This window comes from Cataglyphis hispanica, chromosome 5 (genome assembly GCF_021464435.1).
Source record: "Cataglyphis hispanica isolate Lineage 1 chromosome 5, ULB_Chis1_1.0, whole genome shotgun sequence".
NCBI lineage: Eukaryota > Metazoa > Arthropoda > Insecta > Hymenoptera > Formicidae > Cataglyphis > Cataglyphis hispanica.
Genome location: NC_065958.1, coordinates 3852959 through 3875378, shown reverse-complemented (window position 1 = coordinate 3875378; position 22420 = coordinate 3852959). Strand labels below are relative to the sequence as shown.

At 37.6% G+C, this 22420-nt stretch overlaps 1 protein-coding gene across 3 annotated transcripts in view; it reads right to left on the bottom strand.

Moving 5' to 3' along the window:
* LOC126849658 (puratrophin-1-like) overlaps window positions 1–22420 on the bottom strand; it is a 261721-nt gene that overhangs the window by 43513 nt on the left and 195788 nt on the right. For all 3 annotated transcript variants that reach the window (XM_050591699.1, XM_050591698.1, XM_050591697.1), the window contains exon 12: window positions 948–1073. In XM_050591699.1, coding sequence (XP_050447656.1) covers window positions 948–1073 — 126 coding nt within the window. The remainder of the gene's footprint in view (window positions 1–947; window positions 1074–22420) is intronic.

Here is a 22420-nt window from a genome sequence, read left to right as displayed (position 1 = left end):
ATTTTATCATTTTAATTGAAAGCAATGAGAAGATTTAATGTAACTACACTTGAACGAAATATGAAAAATGTTGGAAGTAACTCTGTGATAACTTTTACATGCATTTTCAATGAAATATTTATCATGTATTTACTTTTTTTTTCTAAGAAACAAACTATGCATGTATATCTCACAATTTGCATACAAATTGGCGTATAATAAATCGCCGAACAAAATCACGTCGGTTATATTTTTTAAGCAGGTATCATATCAACCTTACGCGCTGACGTTGCACGGTATCACATAAATCACGTGGCACCGCCTTCGAGGAACAGTGATAATTAATGTAAACGAATGACCGGGCACATCTCATAAAGATCACCATCTTCAAGCATATTTCACTTCCACGAATTAACCAGCGAGATATAAGTCCAAACGCGGCGGAATAAAACCCTTCCCTTGATGCTGCACTTACTTTTAATTTGCACGGACATTCCACAGAAATGTGAATATATAGCTAAAATTGTCTCGGTGGACATTCTGTCTTTTACCGTCCTCTATTCCGTACATTTTAAGGACGCGCTTTCGATCTGACCATATTAAGACTACGTAAATGCAAGAGAAATAATCATTTTTCTGCCTCCTTCTCTTTTGATTTCGTCACGACTTCTTCCGCGTTAGTCGTTCACTCAGTTGGCAGATAAATAAAAAAGATGGACGAGTGCATGCGCAGGGGGCTTTGCAACAGTTTGCCTGTCACAAAGGAATCTTTTATTATCTCGCGCTTATTGCAATCGCCTTTTGAGTCCTCGACGGAATTTCTTTCGCATCGAAGCGTGACAGGCGACTCTCAATGGGTCGCGAAAAAAAGTGAAATCGTCTCTTAGGAGAGCGACTCAATTCTTGGGGCTCTCCTTTTAATTCCATTAACCGCTATGGGACAATCAACAACGTTACGCGTTACTTACCATCGACGTGAAATAAAATTTCTCGAATTCGCGTTCGTGAAGCCGCGCTGACGCTATGTTCGTCGTTGTGTGTTGTGCGTGCTTGGACAGGATGTCTTCGCCTTTTTTGCAAAGCCAGGACAGTATCTGTAATAAAAAAAAAAAAAAAATCAAGTGTTAGAACAATATTTTTAAACTTTCTCCAATATTATCGGCAGTCAAAGATTAGAAATTAGTTTTAAAAATTTAGTTAAGAGGAATTTCTAAAAATTTATTTAGTGAAATAACGTACATATTAAATGATTGACCGGTTAATAATTTTGGAAAGTACATTTTCAATGATATTTAGCTCATTCAAAACTGAATCTTATTACGATTATTTTCTTCGACGTTAGTTTCGGAAATAAAAGTGACGAAATAACAAGCAGAGAAATGTAGTTGTCAGTTGATGGTCTGCCTTTCATTCGCACTTTATTTCGCACTTGCTTTGCTTCCGTATTCTTGAATGAGCTGTCGAGCAGACAAAATTCAAGGCACATCAAATGATGTTTTAAAGCATAACCAGTGAAAAAAAATTAAAGAGATTTTACATTGGACATAATAGTAATTTTATATTCTTTTATACTCTCTCTTTCTTTCTCGAAAATTCGCCGATTTTCTTCTACATATATTAATATTCGCGAGTCGAAAACAGATTCTATTTCTCTGTTAATAGCTACATCCGCTATGTTTGTGTCATTAAGTATATTGAGGGTAGGAAAATTGGGCTCTTGTAAAAGGATGGGCGGACTTATATCGAGCAACGGTTAAAACGCGAGACCATTCTCGTGAAACGAGACCTACACAGTTTCGCCCGACGTGAGGTGAGAACGTTGTGTCGGTATTTAGTACAGTTGGACAGTGAATAATCGCCGCGCGCATCCGAATTCGCCGGATAATTAAGGATCTCTGGTGCGGCTGGTCCCTGACTTGGCAGCCGCGGGACAGTTATTTATGATAGTTACACGGGATACATACATCCGCGGATTATGAAAGATATATGTGTGTCGCTCCATTTCAATGTAGATATAATACGGTTACTCGTCGATCGATGACTCCCGTCGTGATTAGTCATGTGTTACGCAATTCCTCTGCAAGAGAATCTCTATCGATGCTCGCGATATCTCTCGTTACGCAATCGCACGATCCTCATTAATGACATAATCGTGATGGCAGGACAAGAATGATTCTTTGATAACGATCGGGCCATATCGAACGCGTGCTCTCGCTTAGCATTGCCACACTTTCCGTCATGCTCCAGAACTCTCAAACAAACGATGGATGTATTATTAAAGGAATTATTGCTTAGGATGACTTAATGCTCGTTGAGTCAACATATTAATTGTCGATTAACTATACGATGACTCGATATGCATTTATAGCGTTGGAAAGTTGCAGAAAAAAAATTATAATATGTAATAGATTTAATATGAAAATGTCGAAATATACTATAGATATTTTTTTCTGAATTTTATGCATTTGCGCGAATAAAAGGAAATTATAAAAATCAAGAATTTCCACGAAGCAGAACATTAAATCGAAATAGTCTGCTAAAATTTATCGGCGTTTGAAGTTGGGCACGAAAATGATAAAAATTCTAATGTTGATCGCGAGCTAAAAAGTTTGAGCAATTTTACTCTTAATAGAATTATAATTTGTACAAATTTTAGTCTGATCAAAAAACTTTGAAAATTTGTGAATTACTTCATAAATAATGCCCCATATATACTGTATGAAAAGTCTGTAATTTGCAGCATTGTAAATGCTGTAAAACTGGACTTAAATACATCAAAACATTCTAAATTGTGATAATTATCATTATTATTCTCCATTACACAGAATAAAAATTGATCAAGAAATAAAATAAATTCCATAGTTTTATTTAATTTGACATATTTATCTTTTTCTTGAAATTAAAGATTAACCTCATTTACCCGATTTAGCTCATATATGATCTCTGGGTTCGCGTTTCCTTGTCGCGATAGTTTCACCTGTCAAACGCATGCCATCGAAGGCCGACGCGTGTCTCCTCGAAGGAATCTACAAGTACAACGCGTACATTGAAGATCTTGCTGATAATTAGACTGCCTCTATGTGTACGTCGCGCGTGATAAATGGCTAATCGACGTGTCATGACGTACCGGCCGGCAAAAAATATACGGGGTTAATTAACGGCAGCAGCCGCGGAACAGAATGCTAAGGGAAGGAGACAAGGACGAGCTGGGAAAATTATTGAAAGAAGAGAGAAGAGAGAGTGCAAAAAGAAACTTTGCTATGAAAGACCTGGTGGCTAAAATTAAACTTACAGATCAAGCTCTCTCTGCACACACATAAGGACATTATCAATCTAAAATATTATTTATTAAAAAAACAATACAGTATCTTTTTTTAAGATAAAAAAATAATCTTAAAAGTTAAATCACTGCTTTTTGCAATCTCAAAAATTCTCATCAAAAGATGAAATAGTATCTGATATTATATAAAAATACTATCTAAATACTATCTAAATATCTTATTGAGATTACAATCAAAATCGGCTTAAATATAGACTTCATTAATTATGTTCATTATTTGTAGATAATGAAATAAGTATGGACATAATTATATACACGATCATCGGAGAAAGAAACGAGGAAAAAAGCGACACTGCCTCTGCCGGTAGACCTCGGCAAAGAGCACGATTGGATCCGAGGAGAAACGGAAACCGCTTCGATCATAAGCAAACAGTGTCTTATTTGGGTCACTGGGCCGCGTTAGGTGAGCCAACGATCGAATGTCGTGCATATACGGCTCTACAGCACGCGGGTCTTCGAATGCGCAAACCATTTGTGGGATATAGGAGCGAGCAGCGATTTTCGCGTATCGACTTTGATCTTGTACGGTAGGATTAATCTCACACATAAATCGTGCCCGAGAAGCACGCACACCGCCGCGATTTCTAGGTAAATATGCGAGAAACGGACACGCGGATGTGCATTGTATAGATTAGAGATGATATTTATGCCTCGTGCAGTTAAACACCTGAATATTTAATTTAGTCGAGTACGCATGTACTTATGTAACAATAATAAAAAATATGAGAATATTATGAAGCCTCATATCCTTATACTTTACAAAAGTAATATATATATATATAATAAATGAATAATATGTGCGTGCGACAAATAATATAAAAAATATATATAAAACTCCGTTAAAAATAGTTTCAAATTTAAAAGTAAAAATATCATAAAATGATTAATGATAATTGTTCTTCCGTTAGAGTTTGATATTCTTTTACCGATGCAAATTTATCAGACGAGCATTGATGTTTCTGCAACTTCTCGTCTTCAAACATTGAGTTATCGATTGGCAAGGCAAACGTGGGAAATGAAAGTTAAATCACGCGCTAACTAACATACTCGTGCCGGCTCTATAAAAAGCTACGAATATATTATCAGGAGAATTATATGCATTAAAGTCGCCATTTAATAAGCGAGCGCGTATGAATATTTCATCCCGTGACGCAATCAAAGCGTGACGCTTGACCCAATTATGAATTTTTCACGCGGATCTTCTATCGAAAAGCATGAGGCCTCTGACACATCGTATTGATATCCAAAGTAGGTATTGGTTGTCGAGAAGCGCGGGGCCACGGACGTGGGAAGTAAAAACTAAATCACGCGCGAGAGAGCAAAACGTGCACCTCGCGCGCCTCCTGCAAAATTATTGCTGTAAATCATCACGCTAGAGTTGCATACTCGGCATTAGAGGAGGAAATCACTCTCGACATCGCGCACCACACCACGTCGTGCACGCATTCCGGAACTATAAGAGGCGAAACACGCGATGAGCACCTCATTATTATCGTAATACATTCCTTATTTCCTTCCTTCCTTCCTTCTCTCTTGATTTTTTTTTTGCAAGTATACTTCTTGGCACTTGTGTATATACGACTTTTCAAGTTTCCTATTTATTAAACTGTATATTTTGACATTATTTTTTTATGAACAAAAAATATATTTATTATAAATTTAAAAATTTCAAATTTTTAATAATTTTCACGCGTGAGATCGTAAACATTACAACGAAAAGTATTACAAGGATTAAGATCTGTTATAACATAATGAATTCTCACAATCCTGCGTTATATGTGTAAACGATCAGTTTCGATCAGATGTCGATATAAAGTATAAGAAAGTAATCAAGTACTAAAAAAAATCACTCGCCCATTGATTTGAATATCATTACCGAGCACGATTGGCGCTATTACTACCACGACGATCCCCATGAGATGCAACGCAGGATCCTATACCATCCTGTTAAGGGAAAGATACACGGGAACCTTCTCGATCATAAGCAGACCTTAGGTTATACGGGTCACTGGGCCGTGCTAAGTGAACGACGATCAAATACCGTAAACATGTGTGCGCGCGTGTGTACGTATATACGAATATATATGCGGCGAGAAGGTGAGTCAGGTGCGAGAGCGTGCAGACGAACGTTGCACCATGAGAGAGCCTCGTCTTCCTCCACCTCCTTCTCTCCACCTCCTTTTCCCCATCGTAACATGCAGCGATCTCACGCGCCGCGACCTCGACGTGGACCGCGTGCGTTTTATCTCACCTCCACGCGCGCCAAGCGTGCAAACGCCTAACGGGCGATAGGTATTTAGGTTCCGTCGTGTGGTTCTCTACTGAAACGCTTCCGCGTGGTGCATCTTCTCACGCGCGCGTGCACCGCAGCGATCGCTTATCGCTTATGGAAAACGCGCGACGTGTTCGATTCGATAGCATTCGAGCTGTGATTGTCGTTATGTTGATTCCGCTGGCTTATAACGTCGGTCAATTACACTGATACCTGATGTGGTATACAGTTTAAAGGAGAGAATGAGGCGGACCGTAAGTATGTATGTGGGAGTGGTGACCGCTTTTGGTTCATAATATGCGCAGGAAAGTTGAATAGGTTGATGCCTTTTGGATAAACCCGTCGGCCGTACAAAAGTTTCTGTATATTTTCGATATTGATTGTTTGATAGGAGAATCGTTTAAACGATGTACATAAAGTAAAAGAGATATGATATTAGAATCTATAATATTAAATATTATTTATGTAATATTTTCTCGATTGGAAGATTTTTTATCATCATAATTTTAGATACTTAAAAGTATTTAAAAATCCATTTACAGTGATATAAAACTTGTTCACCGATAAAATATCCATTAACTTTTAATATCATGTCAATGTTATTTATTTTTATTTATTTTTTTTTTTTTTTTTTTTGTATGTAAAATATAATACTGACAATCTATATCTTTCAAAGAAATTTCAACTACAACCATCACAGAATACAAAGAACCGAAATTGAATTAAATATAAGTAAATTATTATATCCACACCACACATACATATATTTCTTCATCGGTAAAAAGATACCGCCGGCTAGTCATGCAAGTATCTCCGTTCTTCGCTTAATTATCTGGGCGTACACATGCGAAAGTAAACCGAGAGCTAATTCGATCGAAAGTATCCCGAGTTTTTGCCGCAAAGCTGGTTTTATTCGGACGGAGGAGCGCATGATTCTCCGCTTCCTCTCGCCTCGCGATGAAGATCTTCGTCGTCGTAATAACGACGCGCCTTCCCAAAACCTGCGTTTTATGACACCGCCTCGTTTGAGTTTCGGGACGCGAGCCTCGTTTTATCGTCCCAGATTCGTGGCGGCATACGCGGCTCGTCGGCGAACGAATGGAAAGAAAAGAGGACGTCGAACCAGGAACACGTTGACTTAGCTCCGAGGGCTGTCGAGACCCGAATTTTTATCCACGATGACAGGACTATCAGCGCGAAACGGTTCATGCTACTTTCGTACAAGCGATCGGCGTACTTTGCGAATTAACATGTCGTGCTTGATGCGTCAAAAACACATATGAGATTAGCGCGTATCGTTTTCTGCAAATTCGCAAAATAAATTAAATTAATCGTAAATTGAAAAGCTTTCTGTGCGAACAACTGCCGAGGCATGAGAATAGATGGTGACTCTTGTGGCAAATCAGTTTAATGATTCGGAGGACGCGCGATTCGAATCTTCAAGTTCGACGTACGGTTAATTTGAATTTTCGAGATGCCCGAGATTGATTAAAAAGCAAATGGCGCGGCTGCCGATTTGTCGACAGAGAGACTCGCCGCCGATATTCAAAGCGGGATTAATTGAAAGTTTCACCCTTGACGAGTAGCTCCGTAATTTATCTTCGTCCGCGTGACGCACGCGCGTATTCACACTGAATACAACACGAATATTCGACGAGGTGCCCCTCTCGACTGCAATCTAACGAGCAAAATTAACACCTAATTTCTAGTTGTGACATCTATAAAAGCGTTAGATATATACATAATCAATTAACCCGTGAAAGTTCAGCGTGTATTAACTGTTTATAATAGACACAAGTTTAGGTTTCAGTTAACTGAAATCAAGGATAAGACTGAGATACGTTACAAACTATTCGTTATTGCCATAAAGGATAAACAACGGTCATAAATGTATGTCGAAACACAAAGCAGCTCATTGAAAATGATTAAGAGACATAATTGACAGTATATACCTCACATTTATACGTTTATATAATTAAAGATTAATTAATATGATAACATCAAACGTTTCTCGCAGTCAATCAGCGAAATTGTGAATCATAAAATACTAATAAATTTGACAATCATACACGCGGTGATGTAGGTATAAAATGTTCCTCTTGAAATTCATCCAAGAAAGAACTTTATAATGTCGTGGCGTCCCGTGGAGAGTCGGAAAGGATCGATTGTCAATAGAGAACAGAGGGAAGCGAGGTACCGATTCGTCGAGAGGGACCGTTCAGTGTCAGTTTCGACGCGCCATTTATTCGTCCGACTATTTTTCCGAGTATTTTGACATTGATACCATCTCACTCTACGGGACAAGAGGTTTGTTTCTCCGATCCGTACAGCCGCCGAGTCCGGCCAGGATTAATGACTGTACGCCGGTGCGGGTCGCCCACGCGAGAATCCGCGATTCGCTATCATTCAAAGCTTGATTTCCGTTTCACGCGACGTATATCCCTGTCAATTGAACCGTAACGTAAAATGTACGCGGATGGTTGTCGGTGCGATCGATTTTGATTGACGTGATAATTTAGATATTAAGTCATTGCAACACGTATCGCGAATGACGAATGAAGAAAGAGATAATCTATATATATGTATGACATTGATAATATATAATCACTATAATTTTGTACAAGATAAGAGAATATTATTAACAGCATAATATTAAAAGAAAAAAGATGCGTGCAATTTTTTGTATCGACATAATAATAATATTCAATTATAAAAACAACAGTCAGATTGATGTTGGAAATTAAATGATCATTAATCTGTATTACGCGGTTGTATTTATAAATATTGATCCGATGATTAAGATCTCAAAATATATTTTCTAAACGACAATGTAACAATTTCACAATAATATTTGCCACATCACATCCATGTATCATATATATCAATAAATGATAACTGTTAATCATTTTCCTTGCGACTTGTATCGTGCTCCGACTGACAATCAGTCCTCGAGGAACTCGGAAGATCGAATCGCTCGTCGAATCGAATTCTTCGATGCCACACAGGCGCGTGCTGTCAAGTTGAACGCGAAGTTGACAGCACGCTATCAATCAACAGGAAGATACCGACAGAGATGAGATGTAAGAATATTATGCGAGATGAGATTTATCGACGAAGCTTCGATTATAAATAAAATCTAAAGCGGGGATAGCGCCAACACTACACACACACAAGTATGATACTTTTGTCTGCTAAAGATTGATTCACCGGACACTTAATTCTAAACGTCGCGGGCGTAATATCAGCATGTATAAATCGCGAGAGCCAATGATTGATAGAACCTGTTCCACCACCGATAGTACTTGTCATTGGTCATCGGAGACAAATTGCAATACTTTATTCATGAGCTATTTGAGATTTTTAGGGACAAAAATATAAGAGCGTAATGCGTATACGCGGTGAGATTATTTTATGCGGTCGCAATTTAAAAGGTTTATCAACAACTCGATTTAAAAAGTAGGAGCCGAAATTCAACTGGACGGTTGGTGACTGAAAGTATCGATGGCAGGGCCGTTATATGCATGTATATGTGTGTCATGCACGCAATCAACGTCTCAATGAATAATCGTACCGCCAAAGGCTGCTTTTACCACAGTCTCCCATCCTCCTTCTCGTCGCAGAAAGGATGGGAGTGCAAACGAGACTTGGCACAGGGATCTGACATATGGGAAAAAACCATTTTATCGTGAATGACAATAGAAATCATAAAGAGCTGAACAATAAGCTCTTCTAAAATATAGTTTGCCTTTATCACTTTTCTATTATAAATTAATCAGTTATAAAAATAATTATTTTGACATTAAAATATAATAAAATAGAATATATACATAAAAATTTTAAACAAAATACGTTAACCTTTATGTCGAATCTATTATTACATTGAGGAAAATATTATAAAGTACTGGGATATATTAATTCAAAAACAATCAATGCAAACTTCTTAATGTAACTCGATAATTTGCATTATTTTTGATAAAAACAGATATAACGCAAGCAAATTACAGTTTTGGCATCAAGTATCGATTTATTCATGCAAGAAAATAATATTTTTATCGTAATCATTAATACGTTTACGCAAAGTAATACGCTCGATGCATAATAGTTAATCAGTTAATCAGAGTTTATATGCTATTGATATTTGCATAACACAAGCATTCATATCATATCCGAGTAATATAATCCAATAAAAATCTGATAACATATCGCTTTCAATTTATATTCTTCAAAAAAAAAAAAATTTAGTATGCTTAATCGCACACACGTGCATTTGTATTCGCGCTGTCATATAATATTTCTACCTAAATTTACTAGGTGCGAAACATAAGAAGCATAATAATTTTAACCACGCTAAAAATTATCATCACTATAATTGCCTGAAGAATTATACATTCAGAATGTACAATTCTCACTGCGTGAAAGTCGGTAAAAGCGGGATTCCATATGTAATATGCACATAATATGTAATATTTTCAATGAGGCAAGTTTATAATCATATATATATATATATATATTTATATATATATATATATATAAATCTACATAAATTATTTATATATATTTGCACATAAATCTCATTAGATTTTTAATAAATTCCCGCATTGCAAAATATACCTAGCACAACTTGATCTAATTTCAATGAATCGTCTATAAAATAACCGATAATTATACGACCGATCTATCATATATCATGCGATCGCATAACTTCGATGCGACGGTGAGTCGCAAAGTCATGGACAAGCAAATTGATTGCAAGACGTCATACATAGTAAACAGGTCGGTACGAGACGCACGACAAACGCCATTCCGATGGGGACTTGCATACGAATGCATCGCGACACGATAGTTATCGGTATCGTCGCAGGATCTCGTTGCAGGTGCGTCAGGTGATTGGCCGTGCCACCCGATCGTGATAAACAATAAGACGAAAACAAACCGGGAAGTGCCTGGCATTACGAAGAGGTGCAAGCGAGGTAATGAGGATATAATTTACTCCTAATAAGAAGATACGCATTATATTTTACGAGCGAGCTCCTTGCTTCCGCACCATATACTGTGTCTCTTCCCATAATACCGTTGTGCGTACAATCTTAGTATTGAAAGGAATATTTTAACGAGTGGTAATCCGTAAAAATGACACAATCTTTGGGATTTCAATATTTTTCACAAACGTATAGTCCTTCTGTTTTTACAGAAAGAAAAAAAAATTCCATTAATGATTTGATTTATTCTAAAAAGATTAATATCTGGTAATACATATATATATATATATATATATATATATATATATATATATATATATATATGTGCAATCACACTCTTTCCATAACAGCAAATAACACATGAAAAGCATTTTAAATATTTTTATATAATTCATTTTTTTTTCTATTGTCATGTGAAAACTGTGGAAAATTTAAACTAAAACTTAAGTTAAAAAATTTTTGGCATATACTTTATATATATTTTTTGTAAGACAATCCAATATACATATATCGCTATGTGAATAAAAGAGAAGAAAAATTTCTATTCGTTCTAGGACTAATTCTAGAAAAGATCGTAAAATGAAGGAACGAAAATGCGACTCGTCAAACTTGAGTCATAGATAAAACGAGCTTCCATTAATCGCGCTATTAAACTTCCGGTATCAGCGAGTTTATCGGGACTTTTGTTCTAATAGCATCCAGACTGTATACTCTACCATGTCTATCGGTGGAAGCGATTCAAGCGAGGGAACTGCGTTTAGTAAAGTAGACGCCACCAACTAATTACGCAGCTACGAAGAAAGGGACTGCGCGGTGTAATGTACATATATGGAGAAAAAAGTCTCACTATATATACCAAGAGAACCGAGATTATAGTTATTACTGTAATAAAGATACATGGTTTGTTTGTTCTCCGATCTGAGGAAATAAGGGTTCCTCGGTCTCGCTGGAGGTTCGTTACAATTTATTTGCCCGCAAGCTGAGGAAGTACTTAATGTACCGTCGACGTTCAAATCTCACGCGTTAAAGTCTCATCAACTTATTTGAATCTTTCTTCCGAATAATTTGTCAAGTGATTCATATGTACATGTTGCCAGTTTGCAAAGCATTCGTAATGTAGAATTCTAAGATATAATAGGCGTGTCTATCTCTTCACCGTCATAACTTCACTGTCCAAATGCAATTGCACGTGAATACAAAATGAGAACCGAATTGACTCGAAATGAAAGTAGTATCACGTTCCACGCGAATATTCGCCGAAAGCGGTTTTATCGAGGATTAAGCTCTTAAAAGGAGAGAATTGCATTCGCGATACGTTTGAGCCCGTAAGATACTGCGCTCGCACGTCGTTACACGGGAGCGAGAGTTTTGTTGAAAATCTAATTTACAACCCGAGATTGCGATCGTGCAGATTACGGGCTATGGATTACAGATTACAGGTTACGGGCGCTCGTTACGAACGGTCTGCCGGTTTGTTCGCAGGTTCTAATTTGCGGCGCAAAAAAGGACGCCGGTGCCATCTCCGACTCGATGGAAATCGAGTCTTATCTGCGACTGGCGCCCGTTAATCGATTGCATTCGATCTGCTTATCGGCGCTTATGCCACGCTCGCGACGTTTTTCCTCGACAAAGTATTCCCGTGGGAACACTCATGCCCATAAAATTTACCGTCACCCATAAATGCGCTTTGCATGACGCCGTTCGGATTTACATGTATATAAAAATCGATGAAAAAGATCTCTCTCCCATTTCTCTCTTCAATTGTATCATTATCGCGATCCAATAACTCGTGAGTCAAAATGATCAATCGTAACCAAAGTGTCTCGGGAGACAATTTGCAAATAAACATATGGAACAAGATATCTCTCCGAGGCCCTAGAGATATCCTATATAATTTAGATGATAAAGCTTGATTGCCTCTTAATGCACAATGTCAAGCCTCGTTCCCTTTTCGCCCGTTATTTACGAGGGGGCGGATTAAAGAAGCAATTTCAAGGAACACGAAGCGAGATAGAAGACATTATCACGCGCGACACAGCGCGTTCTTTCGATAAGATAAGACTAGCCTGCAACACAGGACCACTTATGTGACGTGGGTTCTTGGAGCGTCGGTGCACGAGCGTGAAAACTAATTACACATGTACACGCGTTTACATATTCGACACGACGCTTTCACAGTACTCGCTTTTCCTGTTTACCAAACAGCGCTTAACAAGAATGGAGGCTATTGTTTGAGTAGACGGATGTTGTCGTACCTTCGATCACGCTATGAGAGACCTCCTTGTATCACGTATAATGTGCTTTAATAATTTCTATCTTTTTAAAAGGAGCACTGTACAATATTACATATTCTCATGGAATGGAAAAGTCGACATTAGAGATGAAGAGATAGAGAGAAAGAAAGAGAAAACAGAAAACAATAGTTTAGAAGTATAATACAAACGACTTTACAGATAAATAAATACAAATTATTTGAAAAACAAAACAAAATATGAATTATTTTTTATTCATACTATTCTAATTATTTTTATATAATTTTGTTTTGATTCTCGAAAAGTAGATCTCTTTCTTCTTTTCGCAAAAATTTTCAGATCTAACAAGAAGTAGTTTACTCAAGATGAAATCACGAGTATTGTGAAGGATAATTATCGCGCTGCAATTATATTGCCCAACCGTATCGGCATCAATCGATGCATCGCTCTGCCTCTGGACGCTACAAATCATAAGTTTCTCCAGAGAACATGCACATCGGATTCATTTGATTCGAAGATCGAGCCACTTTCGCCATTCGACCAATCGCTATCCATGGCGTGGCGTGGGAAGCAGGATGCATCGGCGAGAAGATCGCGACAGCTGAGGCGATTCTCGATATGATCTATCCGCCAAACATCCGAAACATTAACTCTGGAAGAAGCGAGAAACGCGCGTCTCCAACCGGTCGCTACGGCGTTATGAATTATAATCGCGGGCAGCGGGCGACCGGCCGCAATATAATTCGCCGCGTATGTAATATATTGCGAAAATCAAACATGGATGACAGGCAGTTGACTAGACAAAAGGCGCCATCGGCGAGGCGTAAATCACCTTAGGAGCCGCGACTCGGAACGAGAGAAAACCCTTCTCCTCAGGGGTCATGCCACAATCTTCTCTTGTTTCTGTCCATCTTTCTCTTTCTCTCTTTCCCTTCTTCCCTTTCTTTCTTACTTCTTCGCGGTGCGACTATACTACTCCATGATCCCTCTCTTCCACTTCGCTTTGTTCGGTGACTCTGTAAAGTTTTTTAAGAGACCACACACTACGATCTTCGACGACCGCGACGACGCGGCGAACTCCTCGGAAAGTCATCGAGAACGAGCGCGTTCTGACCACAGAACCACACAGTGGACAGACCGGTCCACGTCAAAAACTCGAGAACCTGTCGCGCCCTTCGAGAGTGGCGCGATCGGCATCTCGTCAGCAATTCGTGAAGGATTCTCATAGCCGACTTGTAACACTTTTTTCCCCCGAAATACGTCGTCTCATAACAGCCCGAGGAGAGCCGCGTCGATAAAGGATCGATCGTAAGTCGCGCATGTCGAGAGAAAGAGATATCTTCGTTTAATGATTCTTAGATGTTCCCCGGATAAGCGATACGGGAAGGATGATAAGTAACGGGCGCTGTAAATTGTGGGTCATCGAACGTGAAATGCCCCAGAAAGCAATCGCCGAGCGCGATATACTTTCCCCATGACCAATTCATGAATGGAACGCGAGATAATGGAGGATTATCCGTCCGAACACAGAGCGCCTTATCAGATATCAATTATACATCAATGTACACGGCATCTTTTTTTCTAAATTAGATTGTACAACTGCTCGTAATTGAAAGAATAATTACACAAAGAAACATTGTTGCATCAATCGACAGGTACGGATACATTATCAATTTAGGAGCAGAAATTAATCACTGTCAACGACGATCAGAAATGAAGAAAAAAAGAAACATGCCGAGAAACATCACCTAGAGCGCTGTATGTCATGCAGCATGCATATATAAAAATTCTTATGCTATGGAAGCTTATATGAATCATGATAAGCAATCGCTTCGACTCACTCGTATTTATATGTGTCAACGGGGAATGTCCGCAAGATATTCCATGATCCGATCTCATAGAGACACATTTTTCAATCGTTCATCATGCGACGTTTCGACAATTTGTTATCCGTTCTCGTTCTACCTATGTCCTAACACCTGAGAGAGCTTGATCCGAAAAATCAAATTAAAATCTCGATGGTAGCAATATTATTCTTTTCCTCGATCTCATCGAGAGGAGCCAATTCTGGCTACAGCGCACTCGATCGCGCAGAAATGCATATGATACGTTCATCTGCACGACATTGCGCGATCATTGACGACACGCGAACGACCAGCTCCAAATTTAATGCCGGTTTTGCGGTTTCGCGCGCGACGTTCGTTGCCGCAGTCGGATGCTGCGGCAGAGAAGGAGTTACTGAGCCCGAACTGATCTCAGGTTAAGATGTACCTACGCCACACCGGGAACCATACGCCCCACTATCTATCGCGACGCACGAGACTTCGAGCACGTTGCTCCTGGTACACCTTCAATTTTCACAGGTACATACCGAGAATTTTGCATTTGTTCATATTTTCTCTTTTTTTCTCTAAATTATAATTTTTTCTCAAGAATCTTCATGCTTATAGCAAATAATTTGTATCATATAGTAATTTTGAATAACATTTTTATTAAAATATGTATTTGTATATCGTAATGTGCTCTTTTCTCTTAGCAAATTTAGGATAAAGTAAAAAAAATGACACATAATGGCAAAAAAAAATATTTAAGAAAATGTAATTTATATCTCTTTATTTTAATATATAAAATAGAAAGTAAATGCTGTTCATTTAATTTTACTTTTATTAATTTTGTAAAAGAAAAAAGTTTATCTTCTCTTAATTTATCTAAATGAAAAGATGTTTAATCCCTCTATCCTATCTCTGTTACTTTCTTTCAACTATCTTATTTTTGCTTCATATGCGGTTCAAACCATTAGAATATAAATAAACTGAAAAAAACTCGAAAATAGAAAAATAAGCAATTTGATCTCTAATACAAAATAACATGTAAAAGTTTTACATATATGAATATAAAATATTAACTTTATAAATCAGTCTAAATATAAAAATAGACAAACAAACTTGTTCCCTTATACAAAAAAAAAAAAAAATATATATATGTACATAAATGCAAAAATTAATCCGATGCAAGTTAAACCGATGTAAATAAGAGTTACAAAAACAGTTGTCTTAAAATATAGATAACTATATCGCTTAAACAGTATTATCATTGCAATATTTTTATCAATGCTAATGAGGAATATTGTAAGAGGATTGTACGCGCATGTTAGCATTAATTTTACTACACGACATGAAGAAGATTAAATTTAATGTAGAGAGGATTTTATTCTGCCGATTACCTAAGAGACTGAGGTAGATCCGCCGTTTGAAATCGTAAGTAAAAACATAAGAGACTTCTCGGCTATATCACGAAACCATGAGAGAGATAGAACCGTGGTAGATCAGTGGGAGATTAGAAGGTCCCATGCTCCGCAAACATCTCAGGATGTAAAGTCGTGCCTGCGGTCGGGCCATGCATACTTAACGACGCGACCGGATCTCGTAAAGCTATTTCCTGTAATAAGGATCCTCGTCCAGCGGATGGATCTCGAATAAATATGACCACCGGCGACGGAGATTTCGAGGGATCTCTCGTGCCGCATAATTCACGAGCAAACCGCATTTAATATGCAGCTCTTTTAAGGCATACTCTCTTTCTCTCTCGTCCTCTAATGCAGAATCCCCAAGTGAATTTGAAAAATAACGGTGACATGAACCGCCGTCGAAGGTCAAATACCGTATCGCGTGAGATTCGCGTAGCGAGAGTGCTTCGCTTCCTGAGAACGAGCGTCTCATTGTTAACACTTCCGGTGGCCGGATACCACGCCGGCGTTAATTAGTTTCTCCTGAGTGATTAAACACTCGCGCGAGAATTATAAGATCGCAACGAATTTCCAATTCTTCCATCCTTTGATTCTTCTAATGAACACCGAGATGTTTAATCTTATATCACGCGCGCGTGTTATTTGTTTTAGAATATAAATTAAACATTATATCGTTAATGCAACTCGTAATAACTATTCAACGATAATACATATCGGTGTATTGATATCTGCATACGCGGATCAGAGAGATCTCCTCGGGCGATTGTTTCGAACGCATACGTAGCTTTGTCTGCGATGAAATTGCAGATGTGGCTTATGCGTGATGATGCAGCGAAACGACATCGACCGGTACTGTCATGAAGATCGGCGTCGATTAGGATCGACAGAGACACAACCAAGCGCAGAAGTAGCGATAATAATGAGCTACTTGCAGCCGATACCGTCGGGAATTTGTCACAACCGACTTTGCGCATTCCACCTCGTGAGATTAATTATGATTGCATCGTTGCTCGCATGAAGAGAACTCCCCTGACGAGTGAGAATCCTCGTGGCTTCTTAAGCGCCTGAGTGCCAAGAACGCGATAACATCATAATTACGTGCATTATCAATTAGATATCTTTTTCAATAGCGAGGAAAACAAGAATAAATAACGAATATATAATTTCTCCTTGTCACTTTTGCCCATTTTCTATTTTTCGACCAGCAATTTAAAAAAAAAAAAAAACAATGCCCGGAAATAAATCTTATTTGCCATTCCCTTGTTTCTACAGTCGAGCAAATCTCGTTCTCAGGCAATGATGATTTACTATGTTTAATTAATGAATCGAATTAATCATAACCGTCTTTGTAACGAGTTTCGCGTTTCAAAGTGTTTCTCAATTAGAAAAGAGACAAAGTATCTAATAATTAATCTTAAAGCGTAGGAAAATATTAAATATTCCTATCAAGGCATAAATTCATCTATTTCGAGGTAATATTTTAAAAGGCGACTATATGTAAATTATGTATTAATATAGATCAAGAGCCTTAAACTTTAATCGCCAACTTCTGAAGAAACGTAAGGCTTTAAAAAAAAGATAAATTTTTAGTTATAATTTGCTTAGAGTTTCTCTAGTAAAAGTAATAGTTATGAGTTTTAAAAGCTCAAGATCAATTCCTAGAGAAGAGAGAGAATAGACTAACCGTACGAACGATAGGGAAAGCACAAAAGATAGAAAGAATCGGATTAGATTATACACGACATATTTGGTCACCCTGACTGTGCGCTCAAGTGGTATTAATGCGCGTACACGCGTCGTGCGTGGAACGCAGCGGGTACGCACATACACGCTTACACATAGACGTGGCAATTAGCATACCAGGGCGTTCCAGGAACCAACCAGTCATTCCGCTCATTAGCGATTCGAGAATGCGCCAGGTGATTCACTGGTTGATTCGCGACAGCAAGCAAGCATAAAATCCCATTGATTCTTTCTTAGCGGAAAAAAATTATAAATTTTTGCAAAAGTGTTAATGCTAGAACGACGCACTTTAATTAAAAACCAATTTAAACATGTAATGCAAAGTAGGTTTTAATTAACGACAGTCAAGCAAATTGACCATGTTAATCTGTATCTTCAAAAATAAAATTACATATTTTATTCAAAAATACTTAATTATAATTATAAATTCTTTAATTAAATTTATATTTTCCTATTCATATTAAATTTATATTTTCTTCAGCAACAAAGTCTTTTTTCGTAATCTTTCTACTTGAAACGCTGCATATATATCTCTTTTTTTGATAATAATTTTTTTAATTTATATTCTATTAATATAAGCAAAATTATTTCTAACGTAATAAAAAAAAATTAAAATTTCTTCAAAAAATCTTTGCGTAAAGTAATTCTATATTTTGAATAGGCTTAGTGTCATGTGCTCTCCTTATCTTGAACAATAAATGACAGAACAAGTTTTGTGTGCGAGTGGGCCACAGCATCCTACGCGGATTGCAAATGGAAAAGATAGTCGCGGGAAGAGGATAATGATGACTCCCGGCAAGGAATTCCGCGTAAATTACGATCGCGCTTTTGCGATTGCGCTCTCGATCGAGCACATGTAACCGCAATATTCCACACTGGGCAAGAATGTCGCAAACATATACGAAATATTCTTGCGACAAAGTGGACATCTATATTTTTATATACATACGTTACGATGGAGATTACAGTACCAGGCGATAAAAGTCGCTCGCGAAACCCATCGAGAGGAAAGAGAGAAGAATAAGGGCAAGAACGAGAAGAAGAGAAAGAGAGAAAAGTGTCGCAACGATGGATAGAGAGAAACGTAATATAATTTATACGGGTCTTAAAGGATTGCACAAGAATGGCCGGTCTGCCAAGAAAAACGACGGCGACAGCGGCACCTCGTGATTCGACGCCTTATCGTCGCGAAAAAACAACGTTTGTTCCGTACAGGAGACAAAGGATCGATCGAGAATCGTGAAACTTACTGCTGTGTTATTGCGCGATTGCGTCGCCCCGGCAATCGTTATGTCGGTCGACAAACTCGATAAGGCTACGAGATCGATGCAATATCCGAGTCATCGACAATCATCGATCTAACAAAGTCCGCACGATATTAAAGTTCATTTATATACATTGGCAAAAATAGAGATTATATTTCGTAAGAGTCGACGATACTTTAGAAACCTATTTATATGATTGAAAATTAAACATCATTCCTTCACACATAATGTACTATACTTTTTAATTCAGTGTAAAACAACAGTTTTTGTTTTAGGTTTAAAATTTATTTAAAAAAAATTAATTTTTATTTTCCCACGAGAACAAAGTTAAAGTTCTTGAGAGACGAAGTATTCCTAATTCAAAATTTTTTTCACATACTTGTGCTATTCGTTATAAAAATTCATAAATTTAACTGACAAAAAATCATTTCCTTCGAATTTTAATTGCCGTTTCTTTATCTTCAGTTAAACAGTTTATCGTTCGATTTGGGGCGACAATTTACGCTCTCATCGTTCCGTGTTTTCATTTCTGGACACTACACAGTTGCGACTTTACGGATCCACTTTGCAATAAAATCATTACGCGATGATTATTGCGGAAACACTATAATCTCACTCTATAGCAAACAATACGAACGATACAAGCAGACGATTCAGACAAAAGTATCACATTCGGCAATTTCGTTCAAAATTTGTTTCACGGGACGAATTAATAATATCGAGATCGATTTCTCATCGAAAATTAGTAGAGCACAAATCTCAGATGACTTTCCGATATAAACGAAAACAATGTGGACATCGAGCAATCGCCCTAAAAAAAACGAACGGGAAGGATTTAATGCTCTGCGAGATAATGACCGAGATATTGCCATCATGTTGCAAATCATCGATTCAACCGCAAGAAGCACATTTTCGGATCTTCTTTTTGCTGTGAATCGAGAGAAGTAACAGGGAATTAACAGCGATATATCGTTGCAGGCACTACAAAAATTCACTTGAGCAGAGGCGAAGGAAGAAAGTCGTCTTCGTGATTGCAATTATATTTATATCTCGGTTTCCATTGGTAATCCAAGGTCATCAAATAAAGCGCCGAGACCCTTATAACACTTTCTCATTCGGTCTTATGGTTTACCACCTTGAAAGCGCGTAATCTTTCTCCATTTCACGAGGATTGTGATCGTGATCACGTTATAGCAATCAACTTTTTACTCTTATTCCCGGAGTTTGAAAAGTGATACATTCAATATCGCGATGCGTGCGTGTAAAATAAAGCAAAGCAAACTCTACTTAACATAGGATTTATTTATTAATATTTTTATTATAGAATTATTATAGAATTAATTTTTTCTAGGCTGTGTCTCAGTAATTTTCCACGATTAAGATTAATTGCTTCGAATATGAATTTATGTCTCAACTACAGCTATGTTGTTATATTAAATTATCATACATATACATTTACAAGATTGTTTTGAAATTCACGTATAATCGATGCAATATGTAGAAGCCTCGTGCAAAAGACTCAAGTCTTCAAATTGACACGCGTGATGTTCTCGAATTGAAGGCCAAATTCCAGCGGTAGTCTCGCTGAGAAAATAATTACAAAGTAACGACAGAACAGAAGCGAGAGGACGGTGAGTAACGACAACGATGCGAGCAGAGGTATGGCGGTTTAATGCCGGCGAAATATCATCAGGATTATTCATTGGCTCGCGGTAGGCCTGATTGGAGATGAGCGAACTCGATAAGGACCCTCGGGCCTCGCGAAAGAATTTTCAGGTCTGAGAGCAGGTGTCGCGTACAACAACCTGTTTCAACATCGATGAGAGAGAACACGCAGTCTGATCTTGCCATCCCCAACAAGCCGCTTCATATAAATTTGTCCAGAGTAATGTACGAAAGTGGACTGTGAGACGATCGTAAGTAAATCTCGCTTGATCGCGGATGTGATACTTTTCTGACATTGACAAATCCGAGAAAAAGAGATAAAAAATTATGTTTTTGTAGCAATTGTGTACTGTATAGACATATTTTGCATTTATTCGGCCTGTATTTAAAAAATCTTTATTTTTGATATTACTAATATTTTTTTTTATTATTATTATTATATTTCTCATTATTTGAAATAACAGAAAAACGTTCAAGCAAAAAAAATTAATTATCCCATCCTTCGCCAAATATTGTACTAATGCATTCTATCGAACATAAGTGACTCCATTTTTCGAAATGATAAAGAACATTAGCATTCCGACGAAGCTTGATCATTTTTTCGCGACTATACGTCATGACGAATATGGTGCTAAGGTACGAACTGTATGTGTATACGGCACACTATACATCATACAAATATTTACAAAGCGCATACACGTGCGATGCAGTCGATATGCTCCGTGAGGTTACGACGAGGCATTGGTAGCGAGCGTGATCCATGGATCGTGCACTTCCTACAGGATGAAGCGTTTGCCTTCCTACCGAGACCTATGAACCTTCGACTTCGCGCTTTTTTTCGTAAGCCCGGTTCGGCAAAATAGATCGCTCGCACGAAGGATAACGTCAAAGATCGAAAACATATATCAAGAGCAAATGGCAGGGGGAAAATGTATAGGGTGCTCCGTAAGAAATTGGCGTCAAATTTCAAAATTCGATGAATATATTATTAAAAATTCTATAAGATATTTTTTATGCAATGTATTAAACTTACTTTTTTTTTTTTTACTTGAACGACTTTTCTCCAATTTTTAATATGCATTAATTTCATTAAAATACTTTGGTAAAATCTCGATTAATATTTTTTAACAGTCAAGTTTATTTAAATGCGATCAGTGACATTGACAAATAAAAAAATTTTGTAAACGTTACAAAATATATATCTTATAATCAATGATAAAATTAATACAAACAATTTTTCTTCTCGATGTATATAAATTACCTTTGACAAGTTAAGCGATAGTATTAAAAGCCGATATACTTTCCTCAAAGATATAACGGAATTAGAACTAGCTTTATATTGAAGATTATATTTATGCGTATCTTCGCAAACGATGACTCCGCGATAATCGAGATAGCTTTGCGGCCGCGGTTCGTTCTCGCGCGCTATATTCGAGTCTCGTATAGCAATCGACAGGGCGATATTTATCCAGCCGGTATCAAAGTCAAGGTCCTCGTGGCCACGAATGCTAGAGAATACAGGGTGCGATTTATTATCCGTCCGCGCACACACGAATAAATACACGGGCTTGTCATGGGGCAGTCCTGATGGAGTTACGATAGGAGATTCTATAAGGAGACCGAAGAGAGGCGCTAATCGAATCGACCATTCTCAAGCCTGCATAGCTATATTGCATGC